The sequence below is a fragment of the Hyperolius riggenbachi genome, chromosome 12 (genome assembly GCF_040937935.1).
Source record: "Hyperolius riggenbachi isolate aHypRig1 chromosome 12, aHypRig1.pri, whole genome shotgun sequence".
NCBI classification, from domain to species: domain Eukaryota; kingdom Metazoa; phylum Chordata; class Amphibia; order Anura; family Hyperoliidae; genus Hyperolius; species Hyperolius riggenbachi.
Genome location: NC_090657.1, coordinates 209091403 through 209104976, shown reverse-complemented (window position 1 = coordinate 209104976; position 13574 = coordinate 209091403). Strand labels below are relative to the sequence as shown.

At 45.0% G+C, this 13574-nt stretch overlaps 1 protein-coding gene across 3 annotated transcripts in view; it reads left to right on the top strand.

The window, feature by feature from the left end:
- Window positions 1-206: 206 nt before the first annotated feature.
- LOC137541627 (WD repeat domain phosphoinositide-interacting protein 1-like) overlaps window positions 207-13574 on the top strand; it is a 38623-nt gene continuing 25255 nt past the window's right edge. Inside the window, exons 1-4 of one of the 3 annotated variants that reach the window (XM_068263024.1) lie at window positions 207-372; window positions 5707-5789; window positions 11357-11526; window positions 11925-12021. In XM_068263024.1, the coding sequence (XP_068119125.1) occupies window positions 329-372; window positions 5707-5789; window positions 11357-11526; window positions 11925-12021 (394 nt within the window). In that variant the 5' untranslated portion in view covers window positions 207-328. Of the gene's footprint in view, window positions 373-1701; window positions 1735-5706; window positions 5790-11356; window positions 11527-11924; window positions 12022-13574 lie in introns of those variants that run through there. The other 2 variants (XM_068263023.1, XM_068263025.1) reach the window with 2 other exon arrangements.

The window sequence follows — 13574 nt, the reverse complement described above, 5'->3', positions numbered from 1 at the left end:
TCACGTGTCACGTGCGCCACCATATTTGAGGTGGAGAATAAAGCAACTCTTTCTAGTCATTCCTCCACCAACATGGCGCCTGAGGTGACAGCGTGGCTGTGTCTGCCAATCACATCCGGCCGTGCTGCGTCTCCGCCAATCACAGCACTTTCCAAAAGAGAAGCGGGCGGGGCGGATCGCCGTACACAGACTTCTCTGGCGACCATCAGGCTGGAGGCGAGGAGCGGAGGTGCTGGTTGGCTGGATGAGGAAGGGGCGGAGCTCTGGTCTCAGCTGACATTTGTTTACTGCGGATGTGGCGGAGCCGGTACACCCGGAAAAGCAAAAGATGGACGAGGGGACCCTCTGCCTGTCCTACAACCAGGACTGCACGTAATACTGATAATCTATTATTATACTGGGGAGGAGCCACTGCCCATCTACACCTAATACAGAGCATACCATTATTATACTGGGGGAGGGGACCCTCTGCCTGTCCTACAACCAGGACTGCACCTAATACTGCTAATATATGGGGGAGGAGCCACTGCCCATCCTACACCTAATACAGAGCATACCATTATTATACTGGGGGAGGGGACCCTCTGCCTGTCCTACAACCAGGACTGCACGTAATACTGCTAATCTATTATTATACTGGGGGAGGAGCCACTGCCCATCTACACATAATACAGAGCATACCATTATTATACTGGGGGAGGGGGACCCTCTGCCTGTCCTATACCCAGGACTGTGCCTAATTCTGCTAATATATTATTATACTGGGGGAGGAGCCACTGCCCATCTACACATAATACAGAGCATACCATTATTATACTGGGGGAGGGGACCCTCTGCCTGTCCTACAACCAGGACTGCACGTAATACTGCTAATATATTATTATACTGGGGGAGGAGCCACTGCCCATCCTACACCTAATACAGAGCATACCATTATTATACTGGAGGAGGGGACCCTCTGCCTGTCCTACAACCAGAACTGCACGTAATACTGCTAATATATTATTATACTGGGGGAGGAGCCACTGCCCATCTACACATAATACAGAGCATACCTTTATTATACTGGGGAAGGGGACCCTCTGCCTGTCCTACAACCAGGACTGCACGTAATACTGCTAATATATTATTATACTGGGGGAGGAGCCACTGCCCATCCTACACCTAATACAGAGCATACCATTATTATACTGGGGGAGGGGACCCTCTGCCTGTCCTACAACCAGGACTGCACTTAATACTGCTAATATATTATTATAATGAGGGAGGAGCTACTGCCCATCCTACACATAATACAGAGCATACCATTATTATACAGGGGGGGAAGGGACCCTCTGCCTGTCCTACAACCAGGACTGCACGTAATACTGCTAATATATTATTATACTGGGGGAGGAGCCACTGCCCATCTACACATAATACAGAGCATACCATTATTATACTGGGGGAGGGGACCCTCTGCCTGTCCTACAACCAGGACTGCACGTAATGCTGCTAATCTATTATTATACCTGGGGGAGGAGCCACTGCCCATCTACACATAATACAGAGCAAACCATTATTATACTGGGGGAGGGGACCCTCTGCCTGTCCTACAACCAGGACTGCACGTAATACTGCTAATATAGTATTATACTGGGGAAGGAGCCACTGCCCAGCTACACATAATACAGAGCATACCATTATTTTACTGGGGGAGGGGACCCTCTGCCTGTCCTACAACCAGGACTGCACGTAATACTGCTAATATATTATACTGGGGGAGGAGCCACTGCCCATCCTACACTTAATACAGAGCATACCATTATTATACTGGGGAAGGGTACCCTCTGCTTGTCCTACAACCAGGACTTCATGTAATACTGAATATATTATTATACTGGGGGAGGAGCCACTGCCCATCCTATACCTACATCTAATACAATTGAGGGTTCCCCCTTCAGTTTGCAACTTGCCAGATCCAGCTCCCTAGACGTGCCCAATCACGTCTTGGGGTACAGGCCCTCCCTCTCCAGGGTTCCTTCCACTCAATAAAGACATGCCATCAATATGGTAATACTCCTGCTATCTTCTTGATAACCATCTTCCAGGGTTCCTTGTTCCTAAGTTAAGTATGTCTGTATACCAAACACAAGAGAAACAAATGCAAGAGAAGCAAGATTGCTTCTCTCACTTTTGGTCTAAAGTCATACAAAACTGGTAATACACACAGAAACTGAAAGAGAACTGAAATACTTTCTGCTGATAAAAATCTAAACTTAGTATAAGGCTAATTTTGGAAGACGTACTGTAATGAAAATAAAATAATTTGTTTATTTTTAATTATAAGTATTTATAAATTATTTATTCAGTGTTTGCTCGGTGTAAAATCTTTCCTCTCCGATTTATATTCTGAAATTTAGCACAGGTGGTGATGTCTTTAGCCCTGCCAGGTGATCTTTGAGGAATGTTTGTTTCTGAGGGCCCGTTTCCACTATCACGAATTCGCATAGCCAGTACAAGTGGATGGGACTGTTTCCACTTGTGCGTTTTCCTGAACGTTTTTCTGTGCAGAAAAAATCTGCATGGTAGGGTCCCCAGAATTCGCCTGCATGTGGAATGCAGGCGAATCGCACGCAATGTATTTAATAGGGAAATCGCATGCGTTTTCCCCATGCGTTTTTGCCGCGAATTCGCATGCGATTTCGCATAGGTACCCATGTTAATTCACACAGGCAGTGACATGGTTAAAATCGCATCACCCTAACCTATGCGAAATCGCATGCGAAATCGCGGCAAAAAACGCATGCGGAATCGCACCCGCATGCGATTTGCCTGCGGTGATTCGCCGGCGATTCCGCAACGCTATAGTGGAAACGGGCACTTAGCGTTCTATGTGCAGAGGAAGGTACTGCTTGCGTGGCAGTTGGAAACAGCTGGTATTTTTCCATAATGCAATGAGATTCACAGACAGGAAACTGGCAGGGCCATGGCCCTGACATCATATGATGTCCCTGACGATCTATTGAAGAAAAGGCAAAGATTTCTTGTGAGAAAAGGGGTATGGGCTACTGTGTGTTTTAAAAAAAAATTGTGAAAATCGGCCCACCAGGGCCTGAGCAATCCAGCGCAGCGGTCATGGGCGAGCTGAGCTCGTCCATACCGCTAAGCTGGTTAATGTGGCACTCCAGTGCAAGCGTCACAGATATTCCAGTTCTTTTCCACACAACTTCAAATATGATTTTATCTCTATTTGGGGTTAATTCACAAAACTTCTCATGAATTCTTATTAACTCACAATAGAGTTGATTTACATAACAGCGGTAATGTTACTGTACACGGCAAAATTATCCTAACACCAGTAAGTACCGTGAGTTACCGCTATACCGTTGCTATGGTAGGGCACATAACTTATGATTGTTAGCGTTATTAATAGCGTAACTCGCAGTACTTACTGGCGTTAGTATGGGTAATGTTGCGCTGTGTGTGCACGGTAACACATCCGCTGTTATGTGAATCAATGCCTACTATATTTTTTTATGTGTCTTAATTCATGATTTACTGTATATCTCCTCATCTGACTTAACACATTTTTTTTAAATTAGCTTTCCTTTTCTATTTATATCATGAATTAGCTCTCCTTTTCTATTTATATCATGAATTAGCTCTCCTTTTCTATTTATCTCATGAATTAGCTCTCCTTTTCTATTTATATCATGAATTAGCTCTCCTTTTCTATTTATATCATGAATTAGCTCTCCTTTTCTATTTATCTCATGAATTCGCTCTCCTTTTCTATTTATATCATGAATTAGCTCTCCTTTTCTATTTATCTCATGAATTCGCTCTCCTTTTCTATTTATATCCTGAATTAGCTCTCCTTTTCTATTTATATCATGAATTAGCTCTCCTTTTCTATTTATCTCATGAATTCGCTCTCCTTTTCTATTTATATCCTGAATTAGCTCTCCTTTTCTATTTATATCATGAATTAGCTCTCTATTTCTGTTTATCTCATGAATTCTCTCTCCTTTTCTATTTATATCATGAATTAGCTCTCCTTTTCTATTTATATAATGATTTAGCTCTCTCTTTCTATTTATATCATGAATTCGCTCTCCTTTTCTATTTATCTCATGAATTAGCTCTCCTTTTCTATTTATCTCATGAATGAGCAGTGGCTGGATAGTGTAATGGTTAAGGGCTCTGCCTCTGACACAGGAGACCAGGGTTCAAATCTCGGCTCTGCCTGTTCAGTAAGCCAGCACCTATTTCAGTAAGGAGTTTCTTGGGCAAGTCTCCTTAACACTGCTACTGCCCACTGAGTGCGCTCTAGTGGCTGCCTCGCAAGCGCTTTGAGTCCGACAGGAGAAAGGCGCTATACAAATACTGCCATTATAATTAGCTCTCCTTTTCTATTTATGGCCTGAAACACACCAGAGGAGTTTTTCTGAGCGTTTTGAGTTTTTAAATCTGCTGCTAGTGTTATCCTATGTTTCTGTGCACACTGGAGCAATGAGGTTTTGTAAAAAAAACCCATAGCATTACATTGGGAAGAGCTTTTAGAGGTTTCAAAAGCTCTTCCCAATGTAATGCTATAGGGTTTTTTTACAAAACCTCATCGCTCCAGTGTGCACAGAAACATAGGATAACATTAGCAGCAGATTTAAAAACTCAAAACGCTCAGAAAAACTCCTCTGGTGTGTTCCAGGCCTATCTCATGAATTAGCTCTCCTTTTCTATTTATATAATGAATTAGCTCTCCTTTTCTATTTATATCATGAATTAGCTCTCCTTTTCTATTTATATCATGAATTCTCTCTCCTTTTCTATTTATATCATGAATTCTCTCTCCTTTTCTATTTTTATATCATGAATTCACTCTCCTTTTCTATTTTTATATCATGAATTAGCTCTCTATTTCTATTTATATCATGAATTCTCTCTCCTTTTCTATTTATATCATGAATTCTCTCTCCTTTTCTCTTTATATAATGAATTACCTCTCTATTTCTATTTATCTCATAAAGGAGTTGATCTCAAAGCTTACTTATTCTTCACATTAACTGTTAGGAGAGCTAGTGCTTGAGAAAAACAAATAAGAGTTCATGAGACAAACAGATAAGGAAAGATAAATCATGAGTTTAAGTCATTTAAGCGGACCTGAACTCACAACTTCCCCTCTAAAAGATACGCAACAGCATAATAACCCTTACAGAAAAACATTTCTTTGTTACAGCTGATACAATTCCTGAAATAAATCTACAGTGTGTCTACTTCCTACTTTCATGGAAGTAGACATCGTTAACATCCTGTGCTTATAAATTAACTTATCTGCCATGGCAGTCATGTGACACAGGGGAGATATCAAATTGCAACGTTTTATTTGTCGCAGATGAGGGGGAATTAGACAGGCTAAACTCTCATAAATACATACAGGCTGCATTTCTTTATGTTTTTCTTCTGTCCTGTGCAAGAGATCAGGTCCACTTTAAGGAGAGATAAATTGTGAGTTAATTGGTAAGTGAAATGAGTCAACAGAAAAGATTTGTAAATCAGCCCCAAAGTATTTTCATGAAATATCAGAGACCCCACCTCACTTCCTGTTCTTGGTGGCCATGTCTGTTGAACAGGAGATAAGACCAGAAGCCTAATGGTAACAAGAATCTGGCCTTTCTATAGAACTGTAGGCTAGATCACCAATTTAACTTATTTTTTTCTTTCCAGGTCTCTGGCCATTGGGATGAGGACGGGCTACCGGTTGCTCTCACTCAGCTCTGTGGACAACCTGGACTTGGTACATGAAAGCTGTAAGAACATTTGCTTTATTTACAGTGTATTAAGATCTGCTGTCCACATGGTCTCAGTATGGGATGGGGGGGGGGGGGGGGGGTAAGGTAACAGCCTGTGTTGTGGCTTCAGCCAGTAATAGAAGCCACCTGTCACTACGGTGCATGTCAGGAAGTTTAAAGGACAACGGAAGCGAGAGGGATAAGGAGGCTGTCATATTTATTTCCTTTCAATCCATACCAGTTACCTGACTATCCTGCTGAGCTGCTGCTTCTAATACTATTAGCCATAGCCCCTTAACAGGCATGCAGCAAATCAGAGGTTTCTGACATTATTGTCAGACCTGACAAGACTAGCTGCATGCTTGTTTCTGGCGGTATTCTGACACTACTGCAGCCAAATAGACCATCAGGGCTGCCAGGCAAGTGGTATTGTTTGAAAGGAAATAAATATGACAGCCTCCATATTCTTCTCACTTCAGTTGTGTTGGAAGAGGCCCATCACAACTTGGCTATTGGTAGAAATCTGAAGTCTTCTCATTCTGGCACAGCTTATATTAAATATTTTCATCATTTTCCAGTCCATCAGTATAAGTGTCGGGAGGGTTCTTATCTGTTGCCTGCCTGAGGTCATTGCTGAAGACAAGCCTTTGGAAAACTACTGCATATGACTATAAGGGCTTGCTCACACCAGCAGTGATGCACACTGCTACACGTCCCTGCCACCCAAAGTGGAGTGTTCACACAGGTGAATGGAGCAGCTTATGAAAATGCTTTTTGACTGCACCGCACCGCATTGGTATGAACAAAGCCTTGCAGGTGATGGAGAATCCGAGCCAGGTGTAGAGAATGGCGCTCACCAAATCTACCGTTAATAGGCCTAACCTGTCAAAAACAAAATGTGGTGAGAGGAGTCGCCCTAGTTGTTGTAAAAAAACAAACAAACAACCCCCCCCTCTAAAATCAACCTAAAGCGTGGAGTTTGGCTTTCCTTAAAGTGTACCTGAGGTGACATGATGAAATAAACATGTGTATATACAGAACTAAACATATTCATAACCAGACTGTTTTACTTGTTTTATTTTGCTGCCTAAAAGAGTAAATTTTTAGGCATGGAAGTGACAGCTTCTGTCTTGTCAGGAATATAGTAAATATCACTGATAAGCAAATTACAGCCATTAAAGTTTTCCTGGCAGAATTCAACTTCTGAGAGCAGGGGGAGACGGGAAAAGGTCAATAGATTGTGTATTTTCATTTAGAGACACTGAATAGGCTGCCACTGAGCAGAGGCAACAAAACAAGTAAAACAGCTTGGTTATTAATATGTTTTGTACTGTACAGACGTTTATCTCATCATGTCACCTCAGGTACACTTTAAGGTAGGCCAACCTTTACGTTTTTCAACTGATTTTTAGATTTATTTTTTATTTTTTTTATCACATCTGGTGCGCCTCCTCTCACTCCTTTATGTCCCGGCCTCTACAGGGACAGTGGCAAATTAGTAATCATTGATTAACATCTATTTGGTCCTGTTTTCTGGAGAGCATTATTTGAGATCTTAGGATCATCCATGGTACAAGTGGAGATGGACTGGAATTCTCCTCAAGCGCATCATCGTGGTTGACGTTATTGCAACCCGGGCTGTGTGAGTTTATTTTATACCACAATGCCACTGATTTCAACATAGTACACCCTAGAGGGCTCCGGGTTTCTTTCTGTTTTCTGTTCTTTTTGAAAGGTACATGATGACCTCTGGAAACTCTCCCTTCATGTCAAAAACATCATTGCCAATACCTGAGAGTGACTTCAGAGGTCGCTACAATTTCAGGGACAAATACCAGAATGTTTTTTAGGTTTACTGGCAAAAAAGAGCATTACAGTGGCACAGAGAAAATATTCCTATAGAATGGAATGTACGTACACACACACACACACACACACACACACACACACACACCACACACACACACACACACACACACACACACACACACACACACACACACACACACACACACACACACACACACACACACACACACACACACACACACACACACACACACACACACACACACACACACACACACACACACACACACACACACACACACACACACACACACACACACATTTTTTAATATTCAAAAGTGCAATAATTGACTAGAAAGCATTTAATAATAGAGAATGTTTGTCTATTATATATGATACTTATCAGGTAAATGTGGCACACCAAAGTATTAAAGAGGAACTGTCGTGAAAAACGTAAAATTTAAAACGCATACAAAAGCCATAAATTAATTGTTGCTGTCACTTAAAGTAGGTAGTAGAAATCTGACAGAACCGACAGGTTTTGGGCTAGTCCATCTCTTCATAGGGGATTCTCAGCATGGCCTTTATTCTTTTTAAAGACACTCCCTGAATAAAATTTATACTAAGATGCTGCCCACACACTTTTTTGGCAGTTGGGCGGAGCTTTTGAAAATAAAGAAATCCCTGTGAACCCCATGAGGATATGGGCTAGTCCAAAACCTGTCGATTCTGTCAGATTTCTACTACCTACTGTAAGTGACAGCAACATAAGAGAAAAGTAATTTATGGCTCATTTTACTCTGGAAGAAACGTACTTCTTAATTGTATGTGTTTACATATAGTTGAAATTTTAAGATTTTCGCGACAGAGGTCCTTTAAAGGGACCCTGAGCAGTGACTTTATTTAAAAGATTACTCTTACCTGGGCCTTCTTCCAGTCCACCGTAGGCAGTGAGGTCCCCTGGCGTCCTCCTGGCTCCTCTTCGTGTGCCTCCGCTGGCTCCCATTACTGGCGACACCCGGGCCGGGTGTCGGGCTGGCTCTTCCTGGTTCCTGCCGCATGGTGTCATCACGCCGGCCGGCGTGACAGGTCTGCGCATGCGTGGTTTTCTGACGCTAAACCACGCATGCGCAGACCTGTCACGCCGGCCGGCATGATGACACCATGCGGCAGGAACCAGGAAGAGCCAGCCCGACACCCGACCCGGGTGTCGCCTGTAACGAGGGCAAGCGGAGGCACACGAAGAGGAGCCAGGAGGACGCCAGGGGACCTCACCGCCTACTGTGGGCTGGAGGAAGCCCCAGTGTAATCGCTATGGATCTCCCTACCTCCCCCCATTTGTGCTGCGCCCTCCTTTAATGTCTTCAAAAAGGCCCTCAAAACTCACCCTTTCACTCTGGCCTACCCAAAATCCCCCCCTCCCCCACACTGGTGTCTAAACCTGAAGCTGAACTCTGGTCCCCTACCTTTCATGTCCCTACCTCTCCCTCTAGATTGTAAGCCTTCGCCAGGGTCCTCCTCCTTTTGTCTACTACCTGTTCATGCACCTTTGTTACCGTACACCCATCCTATGGATCTGAGTGAACTCAGCTTGCCTAATCCCCATGCTGCCATCCAGTGACTGACTAAGCATTACCTTGTACTACTACTGTGCTGTGTGATCTGGTTTGCATGTATTCCTGTATTGTCTTATTGCTGTATGTCACCCCTAAATATTGTCTGTAACCTAACTAATGTCCAGCGCTGTGTAATATGGTGGTGCTTTATAAATACAATAAATAAATACATTGTTTGTGCACCCCGCCTCAAACTTACAGTGTCACCTTGCCAGACACACTGTCACCGGCATGCTGATCTCGTTGGGAAGGCAGTGTGCTGTCCTTTTATTGCTTACAATGATGCACATTTGAAGCTCTGGAGGGTCACACAAAATAGCAGGGAGGGCCACATTTGGCCCGTGGGCCGTGTGTTTGACAGCTGTGGGCTAAGCACTTGATAAAAGGTGACCATGCCTGAAACCTCAGGTGAGCCAGACTATGTAGACTGTATGCCTTGCTGACAAAGCTGAAGGAAATAATCCAGCAAGGATGAACTGCTGTCTATCATTGCTGATGTACTTGGTATTTGGGAACATGGTGGCTGCAACAATAGGGGTACATTATAGCTTTTTGTCAAGGCTGCTCTGGTGTTATAGAGAGAGGTTATGGCATCCCCTGTTTTAGGGAAACCTAGCTTGTTCTACAGAGGCATAGTGGCTGGATTGTTGTAGGCAAGGATAATACGTACATATGCCATATACTTTATCTCATTCCAGCGGTGGGACAGGTCCTACTCACTCCTCAGTATAGCCGCACTGAGCAGCCTATTACCTGGCAGCTTCTGATGCCTGTCATGTAACATGCAGCAGTGTCAGGAGCCGCAAGATAATGGGCTGCACGGTGTGGCTACACTGAAGAGTGAGTAGGACCTGTCCCACCGCTGCAATGAGGTAACGTATGCAGCTCCACTGTGGCTGCTCTGCAAAAATAAGGGGGCGGGGTGCAGATGGAGAAGATGAGTTTGTGTGCACACACAAGGAACCTGCACTGCTTACCACTTCCTGACAGCTAAGGGCCCATTTACTCTTAAAGAGGAACTGTCGCGAAAATCTTAAAATTTAAAACACAAACAAATAAGAAGTACATTTCTCCCAGAGTAAAATGAGCCATAAATTACTTTTCTCCCATGTTGCTGTCACTTACAGTAGGTAGTAGAAATCTGACATTACCGACAGATTTTGGACTAGTCCATCTTCTCATAGGGGGGTTCTTAGGGTTTTCTTTATTTTTAAAAGCACTTAGTGAATGGCAGTTGCCCTGTCCAACTGCCAAAATAGTGTGCAGCTAGCAGGGAGGCTGGCCAGCATCTTTATGTAAATCTTTTTCAGGGAATGTCTTTATAAAGAATAAAGGCCATGCTGAGAATCCCCTATGGACAGATGGACTAGCCCAAAATCTGTCGGTAATGTCAGATTTCTACTACCTACTGGAAGTGACAGCAACATAGGAGAAAATAAATTTATGGCTCATTTTACTCTGGAAGAAATGTACTTACGGTATTTATATGTGTTTTACATTTTAAGATTTTCGCGACACTTCCTCTTTAATCAGTTGGTGTGCGTTAGTGCGTGTTGGTACGTGTTTTTTCCATAGCAATGCAATGTGAAAAAGATTTCAGTTAAAATGCATGAAGTGTGAAAGGTGCCATAGGAAAACATGGGTATTACTTTGAAAATCAGTTTTCTTTTAGTTATAACTGAGTGCAACTGATTAAGTGTAAAAGGGCCCTTAGCCTCCAGGCACCACACGACCAGGTCGCGGGTGCTATTGTTACAGCCCTGGTTATAGGGGCAAGTTATGAGTGTGCTTGTTATAGAAGGATGTTATAGCTGCACTTGTCATGGGGAGAGATATTGGCTATACTTCTTACTGCTGCTCTTCTTATTGGCTGCCCTTCTTATGGGGGGTGTTATAGTTGCACTTGTTATATGGGTACATCATTGCTTTGCTTGCTATAGGTAGATGTTATATGTGCATTACGCAATGTTTGTTATAGTGGGCATTATACAGTAGCTATGCTTATCATGCGTCTTGTATTTGTGTTTGAATGACTTCAGGACACGTTTGTGCGTCTTTGTTTGAGACTTCCTGTATTTTTTTTCTCATTTTGATAAAACCAAGGCAAGGGCTATATGCAGTGCATTGTGGGTAATGCAGCCGTGTGCTCTCACTTTTCAGATGAGCTCCCGGACATCTACATTGTGGAGAGGCTTTTCTCCAGCAGTCTGGTGGTGGTTGTCAGTCACTCCAAACCACGGCAGATGAATGTGTTCCACTTCAAGAAGGGCACCGAAATCTGCAACTACAATTACTCTGGGAACATCTTGTCCATACGGCTAAACAGACAGGTATAAGATGGGTGTCCTGTGTGTGGTTGGGCTGAGATAGGTGTCCTGTGTGTGGTTGGGCTGAGATAGGTGTCCTGTGTGTGGTTGGGCTGAGATGGGTGTCCTGTGTGTGGTTGGGCTGAGATGGGTGTCCTGTGTGTGGTTGGGCTGAGATGGGTGTCCTGTGTGTGGTTGGGCTGAGATGGGTGTCCTGTGTGTGGTTGGGCTGAGATGGGTGTCCAGTGTGTGGTTGGGCTGAGATGGGTGTCCTGTGTGTGGTTGGGCTGAGATGGGTGTCCTGTGTGTGGTTGGGCTGAGATGGGTGTCCTGTGTGTGGTTGGGCAGAGATTGGTGGTCCCGTGTGTGGTCAGGCTTTGTAAAGGTAGGTGAGTGCTGACAAGACTTCCCGTGTTTTACAGAGACTGGTGGTGTGTCTTGAAGAAGCTATTTACATCCATAACATCAAGGACATGAAACTTCTAAAAACGTTGTTGGACACTCCACGAAATGCCTCTGGTAAGTGGCTGTCTACGGCTTCTGATTCTATACTTACATATACGGCACAGGTGTGGCCACAACCCGAAGTCGGCTATTGTGGATATTTTGGCAACCATTTTGGGAACTGACCAGTATGCGGCAGTTCAATTAGACCAGCCAGAGTGGTCTAATCGGAACAGAGAAGGACACAGAGAGAATCTGAGGGGGACAGAGATGAATGGAGGGCACACCGAGAGAAGAAGAGAGGGAAAGAGATAAGTGACGGGGACAGAGAGTGAAGCAGAGGGGGACAGAAATGAGTGGAGGGGACACAGAGAGAAGCAGGGGGGGACAGAGATGAGTGGAGGGGACAGAGAGAGTAGCAGAGGGGAACAGAGATGAGTGGAGGGGACACAGAGAGAAGCAGGGGGGGGGGGGCAGAGATGAGTGGAGGGGACAGAGAGAGTAGCAGGAGGGGGACAGGAATGAGTGGAGGGGACACAGAGAGAAGCAGAGGGGGACATACATGAGTGGAGGGGACACAGAAAGTAGCAGAGGGGAACAGCGATGAGTGGAGGGGACACAGAAGCAGGGGGGGGGGGCAGAGATGAGTGGAGGGGACACAGAGAGTAGCAGATGGGAACAGAGATGAGTGGAGGGGACACAGAGAGAAGCAGAGGGGGACATACATAAGTGGAGGGGACACAGAAAGTAGCAGAGGGGAACAGCGATGAGTGGAGGGGACACAGAAGCAGGGGGGGGACAGAGATGAGTGGAGGGGACACAGAGAGTAGCAGATGGGAACAGAGATGAGTGGAGGGGACATGGAGAGAAGCAGAGGTAGACTGAGGTGAGTGGAGGGAGTGCGGAGAGAAGCAGAGGGAGACAGAGATGAGTGACGGGGACAGAAAGAGAAGCGGGGGGGGGGGGGCAGAGATGAGTAGCAGGGGGGGCAGAGATGAGTGGAAGGGAAATAGAGAGAAGCAGAGGGGGACAGAAATGAGTGGAGGGGACATGGAGAGAAGCAGAGGTGGACTGAGATGAGTTGAGGGAGTGCGTAGAGAAGCAGAGGGAGACAGAGATGAGCATAGCGGGCACAGAGAGAAGTGGAGGAGGACAGAGATGAGTGGAGGGGACACAGAGAGAAGCAGAATAGGGACAAAGATGAGTGGAGGGGACGTGGAGGGATACAGAGATGAGTGCATTGGACATGGAGAGAAACAGAGGGGAACAGAGATGAGCAGAGGCGATACAGAGAGAGACGCAGAGGGAGACCGAGACGAGTGGAGGGGACACGGAGTGATACAGAGATGATCAGAGGGACGAGAAGAGAAGCTGAGGGGGATAAAGATGAGCAGAGGGGACAGGGAGAGACGTGGAGGGAGATAGAGGTGAGTGGAGGGGACACATAGAGACACGGACTGAGACAGAGATGAGTGGATGGGACAGGGAGAGATGCGGATGGAGATAGAGATGCGTGGAGGGGACATGGAGAGATGCGGAGGGGGACAGAGAAGAGTGGAGGGGACACGGAAAGATGCAGAGGGAAATAGATATGCGTGGAGGGGATACGGAGAGATGCGGAGGGGACA